The sequence below is a fragment of the Paralichthys olivaceus genome, chromosome 2 (assembly GCF_024713975.1).
Source record: "Paralichthys olivaceus isolate ysfri-2021 chromosome 2, ASM2471397v2, whole genome shotgun sequence".
Classification (NCBI taxonomy): domain Eukaryota; kingdom Metazoa; phylum Chordata; class Actinopteri; order Pleuronectiformes; family Paralichthyidae; genus Paralichthys; species Paralichthys olivaceus.
Window position 1 is genome coordinate 24,206,326 of NC_091094.1, and position 23,925 is coordinate 24,230,250.

At 40.7% G+C, this 23,925-nt stretch overlaps 1 protein-coding gene across 16 annotated transcripts in view; it reads left to right on the plus strand.

Annotated features, from left to right (window-relative positions):
- chl1b (cell adhesion molecule L1-like b) overlaps positions 1-23,925 on the plus strand; it is a 70,486-nt gene that overhangs the window by 41,775 nt on the left and 4,786 nt on the right. For 6 of the 16 annotated variants that reach the window (XM_069512815.1, XM_069512827.1, XM_069512858.1 and 3 more), the window contains 25 exons: positions 858-1,028; positions 1,274-1,300; positions 1,454-1,565; positions 2,179-2,360; positions 3,689-3,820; positions 4,966-5,106; positions 6,024-6,135; positions 6,379-6,545; positions 6,630-6,795; positions 6,905-7,029; positions 7,391-7,492; positions 7,771-7,968; positions 8,185-8,255; positions 9,064-9,286; positions 10,776-10,811; positions 11,103-11,218; positions 11,465-11,669; positions 11,803-11,925; positions 16,520-16,699; positions 18,277-18,306; positions 19,614-19,685; positions 21,858-21,965; positions 22,163-22,324; positions 22,702-22,833; positions 23,735-23,807. In XM_069512815.1, coding sequence (XP_069368916.1) covers positions 858-1,028; positions 1,274-1,300; positions 1,454-1,565; positions 2,179-2,360; positions 3,689-3,820; positions 4,966-5,106; positions 6,024-6,135; positions 6,379-6,545; positions 6,630-6,795; positions 6,905-7,029; positions 7,391-7,492; positions 7,771-7,968; positions 8,185-8,255; positions 9,064-9,286; positions 10,776-10,811; positions 11,103-11,218; positions 11,465-11,669; positions 11,803-11,925; positions 16,520-16,699; positions 18,277-18,306; positions 19,614-19,685; positions 21,858-21,965; positions 22,163-22,324; positions 22,702-22,833; positions 23,735-23,807 — 3,166 coding nt within the window. The remainder of the gene's footprint in view (positions 1-857; positions 1,029-1,273; positions 1,301-1,453; positions 1,566-2,178; positions 2,361-3,688; positions 3,821-4,965; positions 5,107-6,023; positions 6,136-6,378; positions 6,546-6,629; positions 6,796-6,904; positions 7,030-7,390; positions 7,493-7,770; positions 7,969-8,184; positions 8,256-9,063; positions 9,287-10,775; positions 10,812-11,102; positions 11,219-11,464; positions 11,670-11,802; positions 11,926-16,519; positions 16,700-18,276; positions 18,307-19,613; positions 19,686-21,857; positions 21,966-22,162; positions 22,325-22,701; positions 22,834-23,734; positions 23,808-23,925) is intronic. The other 10 variants (XM_069512847.1, XM_069512838.1, XM_069512841.1 and 7 more) reach the window with 10 other exon arrangements.

A 23,925-nucleotide genomic window follows, 5' to 3' on the forward strand; every position in this document is an offset into this window, starting at 1 on the left:
ATGAAGAATTTGTTTTAAAATACATATCATCAAATGAAACACCCTTTTATTTGTATTAATTATATTGTTTATTTAGGTATATTTAGATCAAAAGTTATCATTTCACCCTCTGATTTGATTAATCCCCTAAAACTCGAACTGCTGCACAGACAAACCTTGATCTGAGTTAAACATTTAGATTGTAGAATCCAGAGTTTCCACAGGTAAATCTGTCAGTCTGAATTGTGTGGAAAGGTATATGAAATGCTGATGACATCTTGGTTTTTAGTATTTTCTTATATATAAAATATACATAAAGTATATACATAAAACATACTTTAAGTATATTCTACATACAATGATGCTTTGACACATTGTGGAATAAACAGCAGTGGAGTAAAGTAAAGTAAATGTACTTTGTTCCATTCCACCACGAGTAAAACAATTCGTTTTCCTGGCATAGAACAGGAGCAGTTGAAGAAGTGTGTAAAATACACAGTACAGTGAGTAATGTCAACAAATTGTGTGTAAAATATCTGAGAGACATACTTTATTATTGATAACATTATTCAAAATGGTTCAACAATGTGCAATCTGAGGTCATTATATATGGGGCCACAAAAGAATTTAAAAAATGCCACACAAATATGAATATTTGTTTTATTTTGGAAATACTGGAAAATATGACCTGTGCTTTTTCTTTAGAGAACTTATTCTTAAGGGGATTTTAAAACAAGGGGCCCTAAGTAGACCCTTCTGTTATATAAACAGTCATGAGTCGTAAAGATTGTGAACCTCAGGTTAAATATATAAAACAGCTCTGTATTTTCTACATAAACCCTTCGTGTGTGTGTGTGTGTGTGTGTGTGTGTGCTCAGATCTTCAGCACATAGAGCAGGATGAGAGAGTTTCCATGGGCCTGAACGGAGACCTTTACTTCTCTCACGCGGAGAAGAAGGACAGCAGGAGAGACTACTGCTGCTTCGCCGCCTTCCCAAGAATACGAACCATCGTTCAAAAGACCGCCATGTCTGTGATCGTCAAGACAAGTAGGCGTCACTTCAGCTGTTCATTCCAGCTCAACTTTGATTTGTTTTCAGAGATCTGATCATTTCACACTCGTTCACTGATATCCACGTTCAGCGCAGCACTTCAAAAGCCATCCCCGTGACACGCTGTCTTGTTTTGTGCATCCTCTCGGTTCTATGTTTTGATTTCAATGATGCTTTTGTCATGATGCACCCACGTTGTCCTCATGTTCATTGTATTTTTGTCTCATCCACCTCCATTTCAGAAAAAAGTGACATGAGTCCTGGTGCTGGTGAGTTGTGTGAGTGAAACACCAGCTAGAAAGAGCTGTGTGCACAATGCAGCTCTGCCAGTTTATCATTTATTCAAGTGTAGCCTTTAGGGAAACTGCATTACAACTCTGATGTGTATTGATTCTGTCTAATTCACTGTTATACCTCCTCAGCTAACGCCATCCTGGATAGACGGCCTTCTCTTCTGACGCCCTCTGGTGTCAGATCAGAGACACAGCTGGTCAAAGGAGAGGACCTGAAATTGGAGTGTATTGCTGAGGGATTGTAAGTAATCCAACATTTTTCAACATATTAACTCACTTACACCTTTGAGGAATTTATCTTCAAAAACAAACCAAGAACAGACTGGCACTCAGCGGAGTAGAGTGCAAACCTCTGCCAAGGCCCAACAGTCAGCTGATGAAAACACATTTAAATTCACTCGATCTGGAAAAACGTACAATGCTACAGTGTTAAAGAAAATGAAAAAAAAAAAACCTGAATGCGTCCCTTGATCCGGATTCACACTAAAGTTTAATGGATTCTTCCTTGGGTGGTGCCTCACCCCTCCACCAAATGTCATGTTTTTGCATAATCCTGCTGACAAAGAAACAAACCAGCCAACACATAAAGGGGCAGGGGTGAAAAGAAATCCTCCTTGGTGGCATTCACTACTTTTCACATGTTTGAACACTATCTACTTCATGTTCAGGAACATTATTTCTATTCTATTTTAATATTTCCTCGTGTTTATATCGCATGTACTGATGTTCATATTGTGTCTTCTTTACTGGTACAACACGGTCAATTCTCTGTTCTGGGAATAATAAAGTATTATCTTATTTTATTTCAATATATTAACATGTTTATACTCACTGTGTTTCTCCCTCTCTGTCAGTCCAACTCCTCAGGTGGAGTGGGTGAAGATTGGCCATCAGCTCCCTGTCAGAGCAAAACTGGAGAATCATGGGAAATTGCTGATAGTGCCGACAGTTGAACAGGAAGACAGCGGAAAGTACATGTGCAAGGCGAAGAACCCGTTAGGAGAAACCATCCACTACTTCACAGTGAGAGTAGAAGGTAAATACTACATGCAGTTTCAGCGCTGCTGTCACATCAAACCAATTTTCCATTTAAATAATGGACTGAACCTTCACTTCTCAAGCAAGTAGAGCAGATTGACTGTAGGAGCTGTGCGTGATATATGCATTTGATGATCCTTTAATAGAAGCCAGATAAAGTGCTGGATGAAGGGCTGAGATCGCTTCATTAAAAGTATGAATACAGCAATTCGGAAATTTAATCAAGTCAAAGTACAGAAGTATAATGAGCTTCATGTACTAAAGTTAATGGAAATTGCCCCTTTGACTGGTTTTTTTAATATAAATGACATGATTAGATTCAAATATTTCTTTTTTGTAAAATATTTTAAAATTCTACATCTTTCAGCCACAAACATTCAAATCTAATTTAAATAAAACCAGATAAGAAATGTGAAAGAAAATGTCTCTTTGGTTGAACAGTAATAATCAGAGAGCCTGACTAGTCACCGCAAGTAGAGAACAAGGAAAAGAAAAGTTTTCTTTGAATCTGCATTATATTTTACACTGTTGTCACCGTGTCTTGTATCAAAATCTTAACTTTGAGCAACTATAGTAGTCAAAGAAATTTAGTGGAATAAAAGGTTCCATTTTCTTAATGAGGTGGAGTCGAAATATAAGTCCTCAAGTAACATAAAATAGAAATACTGCAACTAAGCAGCAAAAAAACCTGCATATTTTGTTGCTGTAATAAAATTCTTACAGGCTAAGATAAATATGCATGGATATGTTCCATCACCGTTTGGTCTACGATTTACATTGCACATTCACTGCAGCTGTATAATAATGTGCAAGGAAAATATACATATACAAACACACAAATAACAAATGTTATTTCCAAAAATAGCACAATTAAGTTTCCAGGACAATATGTATGTGAGGCTTAATGATCATTTGGTGAAAAATAAAAACAGACCAGCGTGATGATGGTGATGATGCAGAAGGGTGTGAAACTGTCTCCTCAGTAAACCAGGAGTCAAAGTGCAGGTTGCTTTTACATCAGATATTCTGTAAATAGCCTTGATACCTTCTCCTCCCTTTAATTGTTTCTAGAAATCCCTGCTACACAACCAAACCAGTGCATCACAGAAATGTGCTCACAATACTAATGTAATGTGTCATCGATGATTGTGGTGAGGCAGCCTGGTGTGCCTCTACTTGTCTGTCCTGGGAAACCTTCAATGTTAATGCAGCATTTATACTAAAAGCGCTCTTATATTGAATAACATTTGATGTGTCCATGCTCAGTGTCTTTCTCAAACTAACACTCATCCGTTTGATAACATCGTGCTGACTGTGTGTTCCCAGAGCCTCCGGAGTGGGTGTTTGAGCCCGAGAGTCAGCTTAGCATGATCGGCTCAGAGGTGCTCATCAAGTGCTCCGCCAGCGGGACTCCTCAGCCGACCATAACGTGGAGGGTGAACGGTGTACCACTGCAAAGTCAGTCCCACACACTCACTTAAACATGTACAACCTGGTCGTACAGTGGCAGTCATAATGTGGGAAATCTGAAAGTCCCAAAAAGTATTGATGTTGACGTTTTGTTTTTCTTTCTTACGACATCACATTGCTTAAGATTTAACACGAGGAAGGAGTGTTCCAGAGTGGATAGGAGAGTCATTGAAGCCACAAACTCTAAATGGATGTTGAAGGAATCCACTGTGAAATGCTGTTAGAATAATCCTGAGCTGTCAAAAACTCCGGGTTCTTTAAATTGAAATCCATCCAGTGAGACGCAAACATTGTATCTTAGGAAAAAAGGAAACAGACCAGAACTATCTGTCGTGCCACGATGCCACTCATGATTGAAACTGTGACGTGCAATTTTTGTGTCATATAGTAGAGGGGTAGAATGTGGTAAACACATTAATGGTAGAGTCTACTTTCTTTTATTTGTAGAGCAACGCTTGCAAAACATGTTAATTAAAAAGGTTGCGAAGCAGTCCTGGCTCAATGGATTAGGGCACGGGTTCCCAACATGTGGTTTGGGACCCCCAAACATGGCTGCAAGACAATTTTGAAGGGATGATAAACAATCAGATACACACATGTGCTTAGGGATGGGACTAAAGACTGTAGTATCAATAAGCTCTGATGTTATTGGTTCTGTTCTCTGCACTGGAGAAATAAGGGGAATAGAGTTTGTATTTATTGTTGCAACATGAAATATTATCTTGTACATTTTATTTCACCCACCACACACAAACGCACAAGCGCACATACACACACATTCTTGTACTTCTACCTTTAATAGGAGTCAGATAAAGTGCTGGATGAAGGGCTGAGATCGCTTAATTAAAAGTATGAATACAACAATACAGAAATGTACAACTCTCATTGGCAAAATACTTTCCCTAGCCTAACCTTAACCATCACAACTAAATACAGAACCCTAACCCTGACTCCAAAACTCAAACTCAAAACACAAAAAAGCGTTGGTACGATACCCATCTGTCCTTGTGCAGTGAGGTTATGAATTAAGAAGAAAAGTCCACTTACCTGTAGATATGTTATTATCTGTGTGTGATGCATTTGATCTTCAACACTGATGTTTTATCGATTTTTGTTTCTCTGGTTGACTGCAGACGCTCCAGCAGCCAACAGGAAGACGCTTGATGACACCATCATTTTGCATAACGCCAAGGAGTCTGACAGTGCAGTCTACCAGTGTGAGGCCTCCAACAGGCACGGCAGCCTGCTGTCCAACGCAAACATCATGATCATGAGTAAGTCCGACAGCTTTTGGTTAAACTGTGAACCACGGATGTCATCAGATCTGTTTCACCGGCGTGCTTTTTTCAAGTGGATGAAAACAGTGCAAGATTTGTTTGTTCCACAGCATTAATGAGTAAGTACGGTGAGTCATGGGGAGACTGCAGACTGATCTTTCAAAGATTGGAGAGCCGGTGATGAAGTTGGCATATGCCCATGAAGCAGTGAGTGAAGAGGAGGGGGCTGTCTGCAAGCTGCACTCCTTCATTCAGACTAGCCGCTCTCCCTGTGGAGCTACAAGCGGCATTCCCTGACATTTACAGTATATGCTAACAAGTCCCCCCTCAATTCCGTCCTGATTCCGGTGCCATAACACAAACATGTGCTGCTTTAAAGTAACAGATAAAAAACGAAAAAGGCAGACTGTTGCTTTCCATCGCTCCGCACCAACGTGGGGGACTTTGTTCTCGGTGACACAGGAGTTAATAAAACTGGACAGCCTCTGAATGCTGAGTCCCAGCTGCTGCCTCTGTAAACAATTAGGGGAGACAGAGCATTTTAATGGGAGGCTTTGACTACGACTGATATGATGCACCCGCTCGGCTTTCTCATTATTCCTTTGTTTTCTTCTTTGATTTCATTTTCACGTTTGCACATTTCTGACAGCATGACAGCTGAATATGCTATTTATTTATTTAATTTTTAACACAAATTAGTCACCAAATATCATGCGGTAAAAGCAACTGTTTTGTCACTTCATTTAACCCACGATTATCTGCCTCCTTCCATTCTCTCTTCGTCTGGTTTCAAGACTGCAAACTTGATTTCATCGTCCTTGTTCCATCATCGGTTGAGAAGCCACATTAATGCACCGAGCGCTTTCCCAACAACCCCTGATTGATGACTCGATTCTGCTCCTGGTCTTTTGCAGATCTGCCCCCCATGATTTTGACCAAAGAAGGGGAGGATTACTCCGCTGTACAGGGGAATGGAGTGATGATGCACTGCAGGGTCTTCAGTTCTCCTCCTTCCACAATCACCTGGTAAGCGTACATGTTTTTTTTACCAGTCTATTACACACCAGCAGAGAGCAGTAGATCTCAGCTGCTCGATGCTCACATTTCGTCTGTGCACTGTTCATCTGTATCGACGACCTGCTGTTTCTTAAAAAAACACATGCCTGTCACTCAGCAATGATGTTCTATTCTTTTATTTTGTCTTTGCTGCCACAGTGATGTGTTTATCCATTTTGACTGATGGGTTTTTTTTTTCTTTATGTTTTGCAGGAGCAGAGACGACTCCTCTGAATCCGTGGAGGGCCCGAGATTAAGCGTTCACGACAACGGATCACTGGAGATTTACAGCGTGGAGAAAGACGACATGGGACAGTACACGTGTTTAGCTAAAAACACAGAGGGAACGTCCGCCATTGACGCCATGCTCTACGTTAAAGGTGAATAGATTTCCATGTAACAGTGTTTGCAGAGGTTCACGTTTTCCTCAAAGTGTAACTAACACGGTCTTGCCCATGTGGAAGATCCCACCAGCATAGTCGTGGCCCCGGAGGACCAACAGATCCTAATAGGTACCACGGCCCAGCTCTCATGCCTGGCAGAGTACGACAAGTCCTTCAGCAACGACTTTCAGCTCCTGTGGGAAAAAGACGATATAGAGTTAACCCTCAACTACACTGAGAATTCAAGGTGGGATACCTGATGTTTTTTTAAACAGCATTGCAGACTTGATCCCAGCTGGAAAGTCATTTTACTTCTCAGCTTTGTCAACATTGTGTCTCCATCTCTATATCAACAGATACTTTGTGGAGGACGGTACTCTCCAGATCATCAATGTAAGCCACAGGGACCAGGGTGTGTACAAGTGTGTGGCAAGGACTCCGGTGGACAGAGCCACGGCCTCAGCGCTGCTCATGGTGTTAGGTGAGCCAACATGTGAACAGTAGTTCTGCTTCGGAGACCCCTGGTGTTACATTAATGTATGACACATTCACACAGGGATCAATATGTCAGGAAGCCAAAGCAGAGCGTGAGCATGCAGACCAGAGCTTAATTAGTGCGGGGCATAGTGCTGTGTCTGACAATCACCCTTTGAAATACTATTGACCTCCTTAAATCTGAAAAGAAACATTGGACAGCCGTGCAGTCATGCAGCTTGTTCTACATCCCTGGACTTTTGAGAGAATTTCATTGAACATTTGTTCCTTTGGCCTTTCTCTGCTACACAGATGGATGTATCTGTGATTCTGTTTTCATGTTGCCATGTTGTTATGATGGTTTTCAGATGTCCCTGATGCACCTGACAACTTGGTTCTGTCTGAACACAAGAGCAGAAGCGTGAAACTGAAATGGTTCCCTGGGGACGATCACAACAGCTCAACCACTGGTAAAAGGAGCATGTGTCAGTATAATGTATTTATAGAACATTGTGAATGAGTTCATCTTGCAATGACGTACACATTAAGGGTCATTCTGTATGTAAATAGATTTTTTTTATAGCATCTAGTACAATGCGAATCCATGATTGATTCATCCACATGTGAATTATGACAAGGCTCCCTGAGGAATATACCTCCCCGGAGCAGAGTTTGAGGAGCTTTCTGCTCGGCTTGTGGTTAGATAAGCAAGAACCACATCACTGATTGTCTCTCCACCCCTCAACAGAGTTTATTATCGAGTACGAGGAAAGTCAGTGGGAGCCGGGAAACTGGAAGGAGCTGCTCCGAGTGCCTGGGAACCACAACTCTGCCGTCGCCCAACTCCACGGTCACGTCGACTATTGCTTTCGAGTGTCTGGAGTCAACGCCGTTGGGAGGGGGCCTCCCAGCGAGCCCTCGGAGAGATACAAAACCTCCCCAGCAGGTCCGAGGCCTCCTCCTTTCATTGTTTATTATACTTTTTGATAAGGTCCTCCAGGCCACTCCAGTTGCCATTGCTGCTGCTTTGTGAACTTTAAAACACTCAGACCTGCTACATAATTGATTCCACTCTTGTTGAGAATCTGCTCTCTTGTGTGCCTATTTCACTGGAGATTTATTCTACTATGCCGACAAAATCTATATTTCTTCCTTTCTACAGCCCCTGACAAGAACCCTGGAAATATCAAAATCGAAGGTCATTTGCCACATGAAATGGATATCAACTGGGAGGTAAGGAACTGAGTTTGGTCTTTCATTATCCTCTTACAGCAGATTCTGTAATGTGGGCTACCTTTGCATAGTGAATTATTCACACCCACTGCAGTTTTTGGATGTCAAAGAATCCCACTAAGAGAAAAGAGATGAGGTTTTATTGATGTCCAATAGGCAATTACCAATAGGAATTTAAGGAATGGATATGGTCGACTTTTGATATTTTATTCTGTGGTTCCGATCTTTAGAAAAGCCATTTCCTGGGATCGCTGTGAAAAGAGCCCCCATTGAAAGGTGCTCATTCTCTTTGATTAGAAAGAGAAAGGATGGCCATGAAAAGGAAAATTTTTCTTTTGATGCATACAGTAATAAATTTTACCTTATTGTAGAAAGATGAATCTCTCCTTCACTTATTATCCGGTTGCCCTGTCATGGTAACGTAGCTCCTAAATCCCGGATTCATGAGCTTCCCCACTGTTAATTATTTCCCTTTGTGGAAAATTGTATCTCTTTCTATTTCTCATGCGCTGACTTCTGTGAGGAGATAAATCTTTTCATCTACAAAAATATACAAAGCCCTATATCAAAGAAAAGCCTCGGTGCCAGACCAGGTCAATTGTTCCATTGTTTTATTAGACGGCAGCATAACACGCAGCCACTGTTCTGAGCACAGTTCACTGGGCTAGCTTGTCATTTTAATCCCACAGAGGCAGTGACATTGAGCAGTGAAATACAAGAAGCATCTTATGCAATTGTAAAAGTCTGCATGAAACTCCTTCACCCCATTGTTCTATTTAATTTATTTATTTTTGCTTCCATCATTCAGCCCTTGTTACTCATTGAGCATAATGGCCCTGGTCTAGAATACAAGGTGAGTTACAGAAGACAGGACATTGAGGAGGACTGGAAGGAACACGTTGTGAAGAGACACTCGTTTGTCGTGAAGAACACTCCCACCTTTGTTCCCTATGAGATCAAGATCCAAGCCAAGAACCATCAGGGCTGGGGACCTGAGCCCAAGATACTGACTGGCTACTCAGGAGAGGACTGTGAGTAGATTATATATAACTTTACTTAAAGCTGCACAAGGTTATATGGAATGGCAAAAATACCCAAAATTGCAGTTCCCCTCATATCTATGGATGTCTTAGTGCCTTTTAACACATTGTTTTGGTTGTGATGTCCTCAATTCTACTCTTGTCAGTGCAAAAGCTACAATAAACCTGAGATTACAACCTGTCAGTCAAAAGGGTTGACAAAGTTATCAGCTGCATGATGAACATGTGGAGCATTGAAGGGCTAAAAATCAAGAGCTAAAAAGAGAGCAAATATTGGACTTACATTTAATTAGTGCAAAGAAACATGTTAAAGTTAAACCTCTTGTCCTAAAATCCCCCCTCCTCCATGTTAGCAAATGGGACATGGGCCAAATTAGAAAGTAATCGTCATATAAATCTTTCTCGAATATTGTGTCTGTCATTTTACTTTTTTTATCACACAAATACTGTTTGAGTTGATCCAAGGCACCTCAACTACATAGGCTACATCCCTTGATGGCAACTGAGCAGACTCTGGCTCCTAATACCATGGCAGCTTTCAATTCTGGGATATTTTGGCTTCATTTCTGGATAGTGGGAGGAAGTGGATTATCATTGTCCATCTTTATATACAAACTATGGTTTAATAATAATTTTGTTTGCCTTATCTGGTCTAGAGTAAGCACCGACTTGTGTTTTTTGTTAGCTAAAATCAAAAAAACTCTGTTGACCTGATTGTGCCGTTCACTCACTAAATGACTTTTCTCTACTTATTTATTTTCTACAGTTAAGTAAAAGTTTCATATTAAGATTCAATATAACTCTGCAGCTGCTGTAGGTTTAAATTAGTGTGAAGGCTATGAGATGTCAAAGGTTATTCAGCTAGTTCTTACATTTCTCTCAGACCAATTTAAGCTTAAAAATGAAGTTGTTCTTTAGATATAAACTAAAAGCCATTTGACAAAGATGCTTTAAGAGATAACTGTAAGAGCTGTAAACAGACTCATTATAGATTTTTTTCTTAATTAAGTTCTGCTGAGAAAATTAAAACCTATGAATGTTCTAGTTGCTATTTCAGTGGGAAGAGATTGCAGATAGTCCTGGTGAATAAAACACAAAAGTCTGGAATTTACTGATATAAAAGTAAATGCTTTTCTATATATGAGAAGAGAGAACTGCACAACCTTCTCACTCACCTCTTGCCTCTATTTGGAGTTGCCAAAGTGCAAAGTAGCCATGAAGTTTTAGAATATGGGATTTTTGTGGAGAAAAGATAATTAAGTTTTAATTAAAATATTTCCTTTCCCTCTCTGCTTAACTCTGGCATTTTCAACTGCGGTATTCAGGTTGATTTGGTGGAATTATTTATTTATAAGCTTTGTGATTTTGAAATCTTTGAGAACAAATGAGAGGACAAGAGTTTCAAGGTTTTGCATTGTAGCAGTTACAGTTTCTGAAGAATTGGGGTCTTTACAGAGGCTGACTGTATTTCCCCGTGCAGCTTTCTTCTGGATTTGCCCCAAGGAGGTCTCCTCAGGTCATGGCACTTCTCTCTGTTGTGTCCTTGCTCTCCTGTGGTGTTTTAAATTGCAGTATTTACTTACCCCTTTAGAGTCCTTTATTGATTTATTGATCGAATGATTGATTGAATAGTCCCCAGTATGTGTTCCTGTAAATAGGCGATCTCCAAATGTGTGTAGCTGTTTAGTATTTATGTCTTATGCTCATTCGCTCATTTCTGGTGTCGCTCAAACTCTTCTACAAGAACATCCTGGTTACTCTTCCCTCACTGCTGAATGTTTCTCCTAATATGTGTTTGCTGTTGCAGTTCCCTCCGCTGCACCTGATGATGTAGCTGTGGAGGTGATGAACAGCTCACTGGTCAAGGTTAGCTGGATGCGTGTACACAAGGACAAGCTACATGGACATCTGGGAGGCTACAGGGTAATACCTCAAAAACAAACCTTTGCTTTTAGACACAGTTTAAAAGGAATGGCCCTGACCTTGCTCTGAACGTTTGCTTCTCTCACCCCACTCTGTTGTCCTTCACTTGATGTTTTCTGCTCACTTGAAAGGAAAGATCAACAATTGCATATTCAGTATCCTGTCAGCTCTTTCCCACATGTATGATGTACAGAGTTTGATCACTCTGCTGAGGATGGCTCTCTGTGTGTGTTCTTACCGATGTAGATAAACTGGTGGCGTCTGCGCAGCCTGGCCGAATCAAAGAAAAGTCACGGAGAGAAACACACTCTGACGTTCCCTGGAGACCGAAACCACGCCACGATACCAGGACTGACTCCTTTCTCCGAGTACAGCCTCATTGTCATGACCTTCAACGGACGGGGCAACGGCCCCGGCAGCCATCCTGTCAACTTTAAAACCCCAGAGGGAGGTGGGTTTGTGGAAAAACAGCATGAAATGTATTGATTTACTACTTCTGAAGGGAAAATCTAATAATAGTCAAGGAAACTGGGTTGGAGAGTCCAACTGCTTACTGTGTGTATCACCTTCTTGTGCCCCCACAGTCCCTGAGAAAAATCCTGTTTTCAGGGTCACAGATGTACAGAAGCACACTGTCTCTCTGGTCTGGGATCCACCATCTGAGCCTAATGGGATTCTCACCGGGTACCTCCTAGACTATCAGTTCAGTACGTATCTCTATGTTTCATCCCAACACTTGACTAGCTCAGATATATTGGTGATGCATTGTTACGACAAAGAGATATTGCATTTTCCCCCTTGTATTTAATGGTGTTCACATCTCCCCTTTCTTATGAGGTTACAAACGGGAAAAGACACAGAATATACAAAAACACACAGGCTATTTATTTCAATCTGACTGCATATTAGAGAGCTGAATATACTCACTGTTTGAAATGCACAGCCTCTATCTCTGTATAATATGGTATAGTTTTAAAACAGCCAAGTGTGTGCTGTACCTCTGGAGTGTAACAGCAAAGCAAAGGAGATTTATCTTTGACTCACTGGTGATTGTCTAACCCATGATCCTGAGCACGGAAGGAAAAATCATTGTGTTGCTCTAATAAGGCCCAGGTCATGGTGAGGTCAGACTGTGTGTATAGGAAACATGTCAGGGTGATGTCTGCTGGCCTGTGTGTCACAATCATGGCTAAGCTAGTGCTGACCAAGGCCACTGTGTCACAGTCTGTTAAGGTCCCTGCTTACTGACCCTATACTGTCCGCAGGGGATGTCTTCACAGCAGCTCGCAGTCCTTGGGTATAGCATCACTGAGCACTTCACATGTGTGCACACACACTTTGCTGTTATGACTTTAAACAAAAGTCACAACAGAGCTAATGACTAACTTTTAACAACGTCCCAGCTTCACATTTCCCGGCTAATTGAGTTCGATTTGGCGGCTGCACAAGGGGGCCAAGTGTCATACAGTATTTCAGGAGAGAACGTTTTCATTGTGCCACAGCAATAAAGCTGATGGACTCCTTGAAGAGTGACTTTTCTTTAAGTCCCCTTGAAGGGAGTCATGCGTGAAATGTTGAGGAGTGTCAGTGTATCATCAGTGAAACAAGTGGAATCTCCAGCTGCAGCGCAGCTGTTTGAGGGCGACGCCCATCTTTGCAGCAGCCTTTTATCGCTTCACGTCTCACAGGATTCACTATTGTAACATTGTTCAACACGTTGAGCAAACGGTAATACCAGGCTGTTCTAATGGCTTCAACTACTCTGCTTTGAAATAGTACATTGTCTGTTAAACCTTTTAATCATTGTGTCAGGTTATCACAAATATGTTCATAACATTAGCAGGCATTAGAAAGACATTCAAAACATGAAGGCTGAATGTATCCTAAAGATTCCCTAACTGCTGAGAGGAGGGTATGATCACGCTGTCTTAAAGAGCTGCTAACTGACTGTGAAGCTTGGGGTCAAAGACCAGTACATACTAATTTGAAGCCCACACCTCCCAGCAAACTAACTGTGTCATAAAAGTGAGAGGAGGACTCAAAAACAAAAACGTTTCCTACTTGATAAGATCACTTAACCAAAGTTCAAACTACATGACTGACTGGTAACAAGGGGTCACACATAACACAATATTTTACCTGGACAAACCCCCAAGTACTGTGATGAGACTGGAAATGTGCTATATAAATACAGTCCATTGCGTTTGCTATGTCTGGTCTCAAATATAGCTTGATCACAAAAATACACAAGAGAAGAGACACAGTGAGTCTGAGTGATCCTCCTGTTTCTCTGTGTCATCCTGCTGCACAATGACACATCAAGCTGGATGAGGTGAAACAGAAATGATTCAGTGGAATCAGTTGCATAGAAATTATTCTCAACTTTGTCGTCAACAAAGTCATATCTTTTATAACTTATAACTTATAAAAAAACATAATAGCAACATACAAAAGTTTGAGGGCATGTCACCACTACATGTACGTCTTTATACCGCCTTCATACCAACCTGCCCTCTGATTGGCTGTGGTGCTCATTCATCTCGATATTTAGCCTGCTATGAAAATGTAGGCGACAAAACACATCAATGCTGAGGATACACCTGGCGTCCACTTTAGTCCGAGGTTTAAGTACCACTAGAACAGAGAATTTAATATATGCTGCTGATCCCCTTTAAGTTTAAATCTCTGGTCCTTCATTTTAGTCTGGATGAGCAGAAACAGATGTTTGGAAATGATGACATGGAAACTCTCAGCCTCTTACTGATTGGGTCTTTCTGGTCACAACACAAGCCTTTGCTGATTCTTTCGGACTCCTATCACATGAATCCCTTCTGAAAGAAACTCACCAGCATGAGCCTCAGCTACCAGTGTAGAAAGTGACATTTATAATCACTTACAAGTAATGCTGACCCTGTGGTCTTTGATAACAGCTGTTGTCCAGTTAAACACTGTATTTTAATAGAAATGTCAGATTTTTCCTTTTCCCCATTGCTGCTACTGATTTGTGGTTTAGCTCTTTCTGCAACTAACAATCAAATGCTTCCTGTGTACACCGGCACACACATAACCCAGGGTAATGTGATATGTATTTCGAGGCGTGTTGTTATGGACAGGGATTAATACTGATACAGAGCCAAAACATTTGTGGACAGAGATTGTTGTAATATGGATGTAGCCCTAGGCAGAGTAGGCATTGTGCCGTCAAGCCTCTCGAATTGTGTCTTTGACAAGTTCACACAGCAATTGTGGTTGACAATCAAAGACTGAATAGGCATTGATCTGGAGCTTTTGTTGGCGAGTTCCAAAGTTTGTGGGTGAGTGGAAAACCTTGGTAAAAATCTGGTGTGACTAGTGCTTTACCCAACAAGTGTCTTTAAAAATTGAACTCTTAAGAATTGAGGTGAGGATTTTATTGTGTTAAAATTCAGATTGATCTTTCTGAACCATTTTTCAATATATTTGAGTGACTGTAGAATAACTCACCATGAGTGGACCAAGTGGAATTTGCACTGCACTGATATAAAATATCTTCACACGTGGGAGTTCAGAATGACCTTGGCTGCTATTAATTCTGTATTTGGGCTGAACTCACACTCGTTGTTGGGTCATGTCTCAGATTTTAGTGTTTGTACATCTCGGTCTGTTCCACACTACACAAGGCCAGCTGTATTTGGCCCAGCACGCTGAGGAATATTTGGAAATATAAATGTTGTCTGAATTCAGAGGAATAGTCGGCAGCCTTCAGCCAGTTCACTCCATGAGATGATGTGCCTGAGTGTGTCCAGATAAGTGAGAAAGAGAATGATGATGCTTGTGGCCTCTTCTCTGCACCAGTCTCCAGTTGCACCCGTTTCATTTCTCACAAAAAAAAAAAAGGTTTTTATTCCTACAAACAAAACAAAACATTGTGATGTCTGATAACAGTGGGTGGTATCTGAGGGAAAAAATGGAAGCAGGCCAATACATTCTTGTCATTGTGTGCTACCAGAGAGACGTAGCACCTCTTTCACAGCAAAGGTCACCTCAACACCTGCTGTGTTTGTTTTTGTTACAAAGAACATAAATGCCACCCGTCTACCTGCTCGCTTGCTTTACGTAGTGAAAAATGAGATGCTATCACAACGTAGTCAAAAGTGCAGATGACAACCACACAAAAGAAAGCATGGATGTAAATGTGCAGAACATAACTTGTTTGTTTGTGACATGAAAATATGATTTAAAGGGACAATAAGCCAAAGAAAGAGCAAATAACAAGTTGTCTCTTGCTAATGTCAACAAAGAAAATGTGCAAATCAAAACAAGTGACAATTGCTTTTCTTGGCATTGGTGAAATGTGATGAGATTGTCACTTGTCATGCCAGTGAATGGGGAGCTTTTGGCTATGAAACAGTGAAGACTGGAAGCTAAACTTCTTTGTGTTAGAACAACAAAAAGTAAAAACCTTTTTGTTGATGCTTTAGATAATTGTCCACAAATTAATCCAATTATTTTTGTTCAAATCATAATGGATATCCAAGGATTCCAACACAAATATGAAGGTATGAGGGACAAAGACAGATTGGGTAAGACGGTTCAAAAGTAGTTAATTGTCTCTGGAACCAGGAAAATGACTTTAGGAATGAAAATGAGAAAAAGGGACCAGGATCAGCAGATAGCTTGATAAAGTAGTTTCTAAGCAAAAGAATAGAGTGGATTTAGTTTTATGCTGCTTCTTGTGGACGATGACTTTAAAAAGGAAGAACTTTCCCTTCAACAATGCAATATGAGTAGGTCAAAGAATTGAAAATGAGTAAGATTCTCATTGCTGTGTGTTGGTTATATAGACCAGTGTTTCCCAATAATTATCTGGACTGTGGTGACCTGCCACAGTTTCATATTGAAGCAAAAACGTTTACACTTCTCACAATAACATATGAGATCTCTAACCTTTGCTACATGCTCAGTCGAGCAACCGTGTACTCGTGCTATTACCCATAATGTATTACTGTCCACGCAGACAGCCCGAGCTTATAGTTTCAGCTGCAGTTGTGGTATCAATGCAGTTCTCTCTCTCATGAAAGAACTTGCCTTTCACTTAGTCTGTGTACCTGTCACCCGGAATCTGACATGAGAGTGACCTCTGTGTACATGCACACTTGTGATGGCCACAGATAGAATTAGCTCTGTGGGTAACCCTCTGGTTGTTTCATTTGACAACTTTTGTTTTTTACTCATTGTGATTTTTGCATTGCTTTTATGACCACATATGCCAAGTGTAATCCAAAGTATTTGTCCTTTTTTTTTTTTTTTTTTTTAATCTAGTCAACGACACAGAGGAGGTGGGGCCCCAGCGGACTGTAGACATCAGCAACCCCCGCACCACCAAGTGGATCCTGCGCGACTTGGAGCCCCTAAGCAAATACAAGTTCTCCCTGCGCTCTTGCACCACGGTGGGCTGTGGGCCTGTTGTCAGCGAAGAGAGCACAACCACCCTCGAAACAAGTGAGTGATGGGAGGGTCCAGAAAGCATCAGACCAGGTGGTGTGTGCGTGAGATGTCCTGTGGGTGAGAGAATGAGTGGGTGAGTGGGTTGCTTTCTGGGGAAAACAGAAGAAACCCAGACAAGGATTTTAGGTCCAGCATGGACGAGCAACTGTAGTTGACAAACTTGTGTCACTGTTTCATAATGGCATTGAACTAGCAGAAGATGATATATGCCTGGGCACCCAAGCTTTTCATATCTCCATATAAGTAATTTTTGTGGATAAACAATTTCATATGGTTGTCGTGGGGGTTTTCATTTGTCACTGTCACAAGAGACCAAGTGCTTATTGATTGGACAGAGAGCACGGGCTATGAAACAATCAACTAAGAAAGAAATAGCTTTTAGCAGGAGGGAAACTAGGGTTTTGATGCTGAACTGTGTAATCATTGAAAGAGTTGGGGGGTAATGATAATGAGCTGGCTTGTAGCATGTAATCTTTTCTTTTCAATTGCTTATTATTTGGTGAGGACTGCGCACCATACTTCAGATGAGCCGAGCCCCTGTGAGGTGGTGGGTAATGTTGTATACAATGTGAAATGAAACAGGAAACAGTGTGCAGAGACACCTGAGTTTCACTGTAATGAACCGCAGCAACAGATACTCTCAATATCACTCAAACAACTGGGTGGCAAATTTACTGTGGGATGAAGTGTCTGTAATTAATGGTACTGTGGAGGCTGCAACACTCCCCTACTGGCAAGAGGCTGTAACTGCAAGGCAAAACATGGTTAACATTTTGATTGTAGAATAGCAGTAGGCCTAACATATCTTACTTTAATACAATTTGTAATATTTGATTTTAAAGCAGGCTTTCAAGTATATATGCACAAACATAGAATGTGATAACATTAAGCACGACCTGAAAGGACTTTAGTGATGCCTGGCGAATATCGCTGATGTCGTCACGTGCCCCTTGGCGAGTGTTGAGTAGACATGAGTACATTTTTATCTTTGGATGAACTATCCCTGTAATTCAAATTAATATAACAAGTCATGAATTTATCTTACATTTAATATTGTGTGATCATACAGACTTCCATTGCCCCTGATTTGGTTCAAGTTGTGTCATACAAAGACAAAACGCTTAACTTGCTGGAACACATTGCAGGTGCTAAATGTGCAGACGATGACTTAGCGTTGGCGAAGAATCACAGGAAGAAACCTAATTGGCTCGTAGGGGTTGTTTATTTGCATGTTGAAAAGGCAGGAAAAGTGATTGCAGGCAGGATGAGTAATTTTTTATGTATTGAATTGCAATTTAGTCGAGCTGTTACATGTTTGTGTGTCTGTGTAAGAATGAGTGAGAGTGTGTGTGTAGGAGAATTTGAGCATTATAATGTTCTATGGTAATTCTTCGGTGCACTATTACCATCACTCTCCCACCACTAAACAGTGCACTGCTTTCAACCGCACCTTTGATCATGCAGTGTCTTGTAAATGTGTGTGAATGTGTAAAACGTCTGCTTAGCAATGCAGTGCTTGTCCCCTCTGTCTTTTTTTCTTTCATTCTTTTTTTTTTTTTTTTTTTTCGCAGCTTCCACTTCGACTTCCACTGTTGGCCTCAGTATGTAGCATCTGTGTTTACGTAGAAGCTGTAGCATGTCATACCTACAAATTGAATCTCAAACATGGACTGTATATAAAGACGGATGTCACGATGGCCCCCCCAAAGTGAAGCTAAAGCATCTTAAAAAGGAAAATGTAGTCAGATTATCTAGACAGTATATTATAATTTGTCCTGCCACAGTTCCATTATGAAACAAAACCAAGTTCTACACTTCTCAAAATAGCATAAGAGATCTCTTACTTGGTGATTTTCTCCATTGCTGCATTGTATAGCTGTTTGCAGTGTGCTCGTTCACACTACCGTCCATATAGTTTGTAGTCAGACCTCATAGTTTTATCTGCAGTTTTGTTAGTTATTTGATACTGTAAAAAACGGTTTGAAGCTGAGATGGACTCACAATCGGTCAGGCGCATGTAATTGCCCAAAAAATTACTCCAGTTTTTGTCTTGAAATGCACAAAAAGGCAGCGTTCGTAACTAGAATATTTTGACAGTGGTAGAGAGTGCAGACATTTTGATCTTTATTTACAGTCTATGATCTCAAAGTACTCTGAAGATACTTTTTTACCTTCCTCTTTGAAATATATTTATAGATTTGTATGTTAGTATGACATGTCTGACAGTCAGTAGTTCCATAGGTAGCGGGTGCATGTTTAGATGTAGAAATGGTACGGATGCTTTAAACCTGTGTAAATCATCATGCGTATTTGAGTCCCAAACTGTTGAGCACATTTTATTTTTCTTGCACATTATGAAAAAAGGGCTAAACGCTGTGCTCCGCTACAGATAATTGACCTTGTCTGCTGTTTGCCCTTGCCATCAGCAGAGAGCTCTCTGATGCCTCCTTTCATTAGAAAAATGTCAACTCCTCCAGATAAAGTTTGTGGCTTCCTCTCTAATAGCAATGGTAATGAGTAGCCTAATTATAAATTCATACTAATCGTGGCTCATTAGCGGCTCTAAACGAATATTGACTTTTATCCTAGCAACAGCAGACTCTGTGCAACACGTCTAAGTTGAGGAAATAAATAATGCTTCAAGGGCCAAACTTAGGAAGAAGATCTATCTTTCTTCCTTGTAATGATGTAAAAAAAGAAAATGAAATGGCTGTTGAAAGGCAAGATCAAGTCCAATTAAAAATCCCAATATCTTGTGCATGTATAAACAATAGTTTTTTTCTATATTAAGTTTTATTGTACATGCGTAGCCACTAACTTTAGATAATAGCATGTGTGCTAACAGTAGAGGGTAGTGCCCCGGGCTCTAGCCCCAGTTGATAACCACAAGGTTTGTCTTTCTTTTCAGGCAAGTCAGCTTCCCCCACACCTCCAAGCACTCCAAAGTCCCCAGTGACCAAACCCACTCGTTCTTCCATAGGTAGAGCTGCAGCACATTTTGACACCACAAGCATCAAACCACAGAGAGAAACAGAAGCTGTGAAATAAAAAATAAAAAAACAATAAAAAAAACAGAAACCAATACGAATATTTTAGCAGTGGTGCAGTGATCTCCCTGGACTCCCTGGCTTTTGCCTTTTAAAGAAATTGATATCACATGATAAAAAAGCTGTAAATTACCTCTGTACTGTGCAGGATAATTAGCCACCTCACGTATTTTTCTTTGATATATCTGTTGTTTCCACAAGAGCTGGAATGTAAGGTAACAGCTCTGCTTTCGTGTTTGGAACAAGACAATTGAATGCTAATGAAAAAGCAGGTTTTAATTTCTCTGCTGCACCACAGGGAAATCTAGGATACAAGATCTATATCCTGATCCAACAGTTGCAGAGTGGAGTCGCTTGAATAGGACAAATATGTCTAATTGTCAGTGATTGATTTGTTGGGCCCCAGTCCCCCAGAACCAAGCAGTGTATTGACCCAACAGTCACCTGACATTTCCATGTAATCTTCAACTGTGTAAACAGCAGCACAGCTCTGAGACGAAAGCTATCCACAGCAGCATCTGAGCTGAGACAAAACAGCGAGGAGAGAAGTGTCCTCCTGGGCCATGCCGGGGGGAGGTGTGAGCTCATACTGGGAGGCTAATATTCACTGGACACTGAGATAAGTGGATAAGTGGAAGCTGTTGAAAGCTCCTATATCAGAATATTTCCCAGACTCTCTCTATATACGAGGCTCCTGACTTTGAAGGGGTGTCTTCTAGGGCTCTTGCTCCCCACTGGGTGAGCAGCTGCTTTCTGCAGCATTTAATAGCAAACTGAGGAGTGTGGTGACGAAACACGTGAGCCAGCCTTAAGATATTTTTAGTTTGGGGGCCTATGTCAGTCGAAGTCATCACACAGGTTTAATAATTGCAATTACCATGGTTGCAGACTAATCCATCAACATTAGTGGGAGGTTGTCATGTGCGGATGGGCAGCGCAGACGCAGGTGTCCTTGTGTGCTGAATTATCACCTGAGCAAATAATGCACCTGAGCTGGAGACACGGCAGGAGATTTGCATGTTTGCCACGGGGAAATGAAGTGGATTGTGTTTTGTTGACTAGCTCAGACAGCTGCTGTCAAACCGCACTAATGATGCATATCATTCTCTACATTATTAGATTTTTTCTTCTATTGTTGAGTATCAAAACTCTGCATTTCACATCTGAGTTAGATGAAGCTCTGACCTGCTTTCACAGCACAACATAAAAATATGATTAACAGCGCTGCACACAAACTGTTAATAATCACATACCTTAAAGAAAAATAAACAGACGTTTGTTTCGTTATTAAACAATTGAAGCTGAAATTATTATTCAACTTTTCTACACACAGCATAAAGATTTTTTCAAAATTTTGATGAATCATTTATTCAAACAAATATAGCAAATATTTTCTGGTTCTAGCTCCTCAAATATGATGATTGTTGCATTTTTATATTCTGTATTTATTGTAAAATAAATTAATACAATACGTAAATTGCAGGTAATAATTAATCAAAAAAATATAACCTATGCATTATTATACATAGAAACAATATGTTGCAACCCTAATAAATAAAAAATATCAAACTAAACTGAATCATCAATATGTTTGGCATTGTTAGGTGTCAATGTGGAACAGATATTTATGTCATCATGCAGGGAGATAAAAAATATTGTAAATATAATATCAGAGTGTTCAGAATGTTTTGTAAGGGTAGTAAGTAATGTAATGTAATTAAACAGTACAGTAAGTTAGTCAGTAAGTTTTTATAAACGATCACATGATTGTGATTGTAAACTCTTCAGGATCTCAGGATATTTTCATTTAGCTTTGCATGCTTCACCTGTGATTCTATTTCCATACCCACATTACTCTTGTCATGCGTGTTGTTGAGAGATTCACCCCAAGTCTCACTCCGTCACACATAATCAGTGCGTTCGTACAGAAACACGAAACACAAGTGTGTGCTTGGCTTTTTCATAGAAGGTGAATAGCGACATTCTTCATCGTACAATGACAACACACCTAACCGCTCCATGAAGGCGTTGACCTTCTGTCCCCTTTACTAATCCTTCATCACCATTTCTCTCCTTTTCTTCATGTGCTCTCATCTCTCCTTCAGTCACGGCCCTGTTGAATGTTAGCTCAGCCGTTAGCGACAGCTCTGCAAATATCAGCTGGATATCTGGAGGAGAGCACACAGAGTTTTATATTGCATATATGAACAACCGTAAGCTCACATTACCTTTTTTTTGTTCTGGACATTGTAAGTGTGATTGAAGTAGATTGTGTTTGTGTGAAACAGCTAATGTCTGGGCTGTGTCTGAAACTGTCCCTAATGTCTTTTCATTCATACCTTCACTAGATTGCTCTAGTTGTGTGTCCTCATGAGTACTAACCCACCCTCATGGTTCACCCTCTGCACAGGTGAGGGTCACTGGATGATTTCAGAGGCCTTAAACACCTGTAAGAGTTTCCACATCATTGACGGGCTTGAACCTGGGACTGAGTACACTGTGCGCCTTATTCCTTACAGCTGGGTTGACAATTCTAGTATATTTGAAGATGTAATCACGACCAGGTCCACAGGTGAGGAGGGAAACCAAAACAGCTGAAATTAAAGCAAAGTAAATCAGCAGAAGTAATCGACCTATCACTGAGCAGAGTGCAGGCGCATCCTTGAGCAGGCCACAAACCACGACGTGGGGCCCTTTGTGGTGTCACGAGGATTTAAGCCGCTCAGACTTGCTTAGAGGAATTTTATATGTGTACAGCGTTCCATAGTTGATTAATTAGACAAGCAGGATTAGCTGTTTAATATTAACATTGGAGCGTTTCCATCGGCAGCATGCCCTACCACCTTCTGCCTCTGCATCAGATAGACTTTGTCAGTGTAAACATTCAATCAAGTGTCCCGATGAAAAGGCCAAGGTGTGTCAAAGTCAGCGGGTATTGTTCTTCCTCAGGTCTGGCCAGCATCCACGGAGGAATATCCACCCAGGGCTGGTTTATCGGCCTGATGAGCGCCATCGCTCTCCTCACGCTCATTGTGTTGATCGCCTGCTTTGTCAACAGAAATAAAGGAGGGAAGTATTCCGGTAGGTGTTCGCTGACAAACACACACATTACCTTGCTTGAATAGTAATTGCTGCTCGCAGCATCATTATATTTCCATTTCGTTGTTGGTTGCTATGAAAGAAATGATCAATTATCCTTGATGCCATTACAGGAATATGTAAGCTGAGATGTTTTCTTTTTCCCAGGCCTCTAAATTATTTTAATGCAAATTCAAACATGAAACAGGCTTCTGTTTTGATAGGAAAATGAGCATTTCTATTTTATGTCCAGCATTTGAATGTTGCATTATTTAGACAAGCAGCTTTTTCCAGCCACAGCAAGACTAAATGCAAATGTTGCACAAGGGGTGGCTGTGATGACATAAGCTCTATGGTATCTCCGTGATTTTCCTCCAATTGGGGACATGAGAGTCCTTATCAGGTTTATTATTCACAGCTAATGGCCTTCGGGTTGTCGTCCGGGCAGCGATTGCTTCACTTGTCAGCAGAAAAAAAGAGCGAGACGCTGCTCTGTCCTTTGTTTTCTCATTAAGTTCTCATTATCGCCAGTTGCTCCTACAACCTTTTCTTTCATTTGCCTGAGCCATGTGTTTTTTTCATACCTCTAAGAGATATATACATTTTAATTCCTACAGTTTTTACTGTTTTTATCATGAATATTTTAAGAAACATAGAGCTCAATTTTTATGTAGAATAAGATTCACATTTTGAAAAAAAAAAAAAAAAAAGTACATTTAAATTTAAAATTGGCAATCTTTTCCAAAGCTTTCATTGATCGTTCATCCAGTGAACAAGTGCAGGGAATAAGGGACTGAGAATCTAACTTGTTCAAACAACGTTAGCAGTCAGGGGACACAGTGATCTTCATTGGCAGCTGCCTCCAGAGGAAATCACTGATATCTTCTCTCTATTTTGTGAGCAGTAAAAGAGAAAGAAGACCTTCACCCGGACGTGGAGTCCCAGGGCATGAATGACGACACATTTTGCGAGTTCAGGTAAGCATAACCACGGGAGCACTATTTCACGCACAACAGTGTATGAATTTCTCTTTTGCTAGCGGTGGTTTCTATCTTCTTCTCTCAATAATTCTCTCCCCCTGCATTTTCTCCTCTT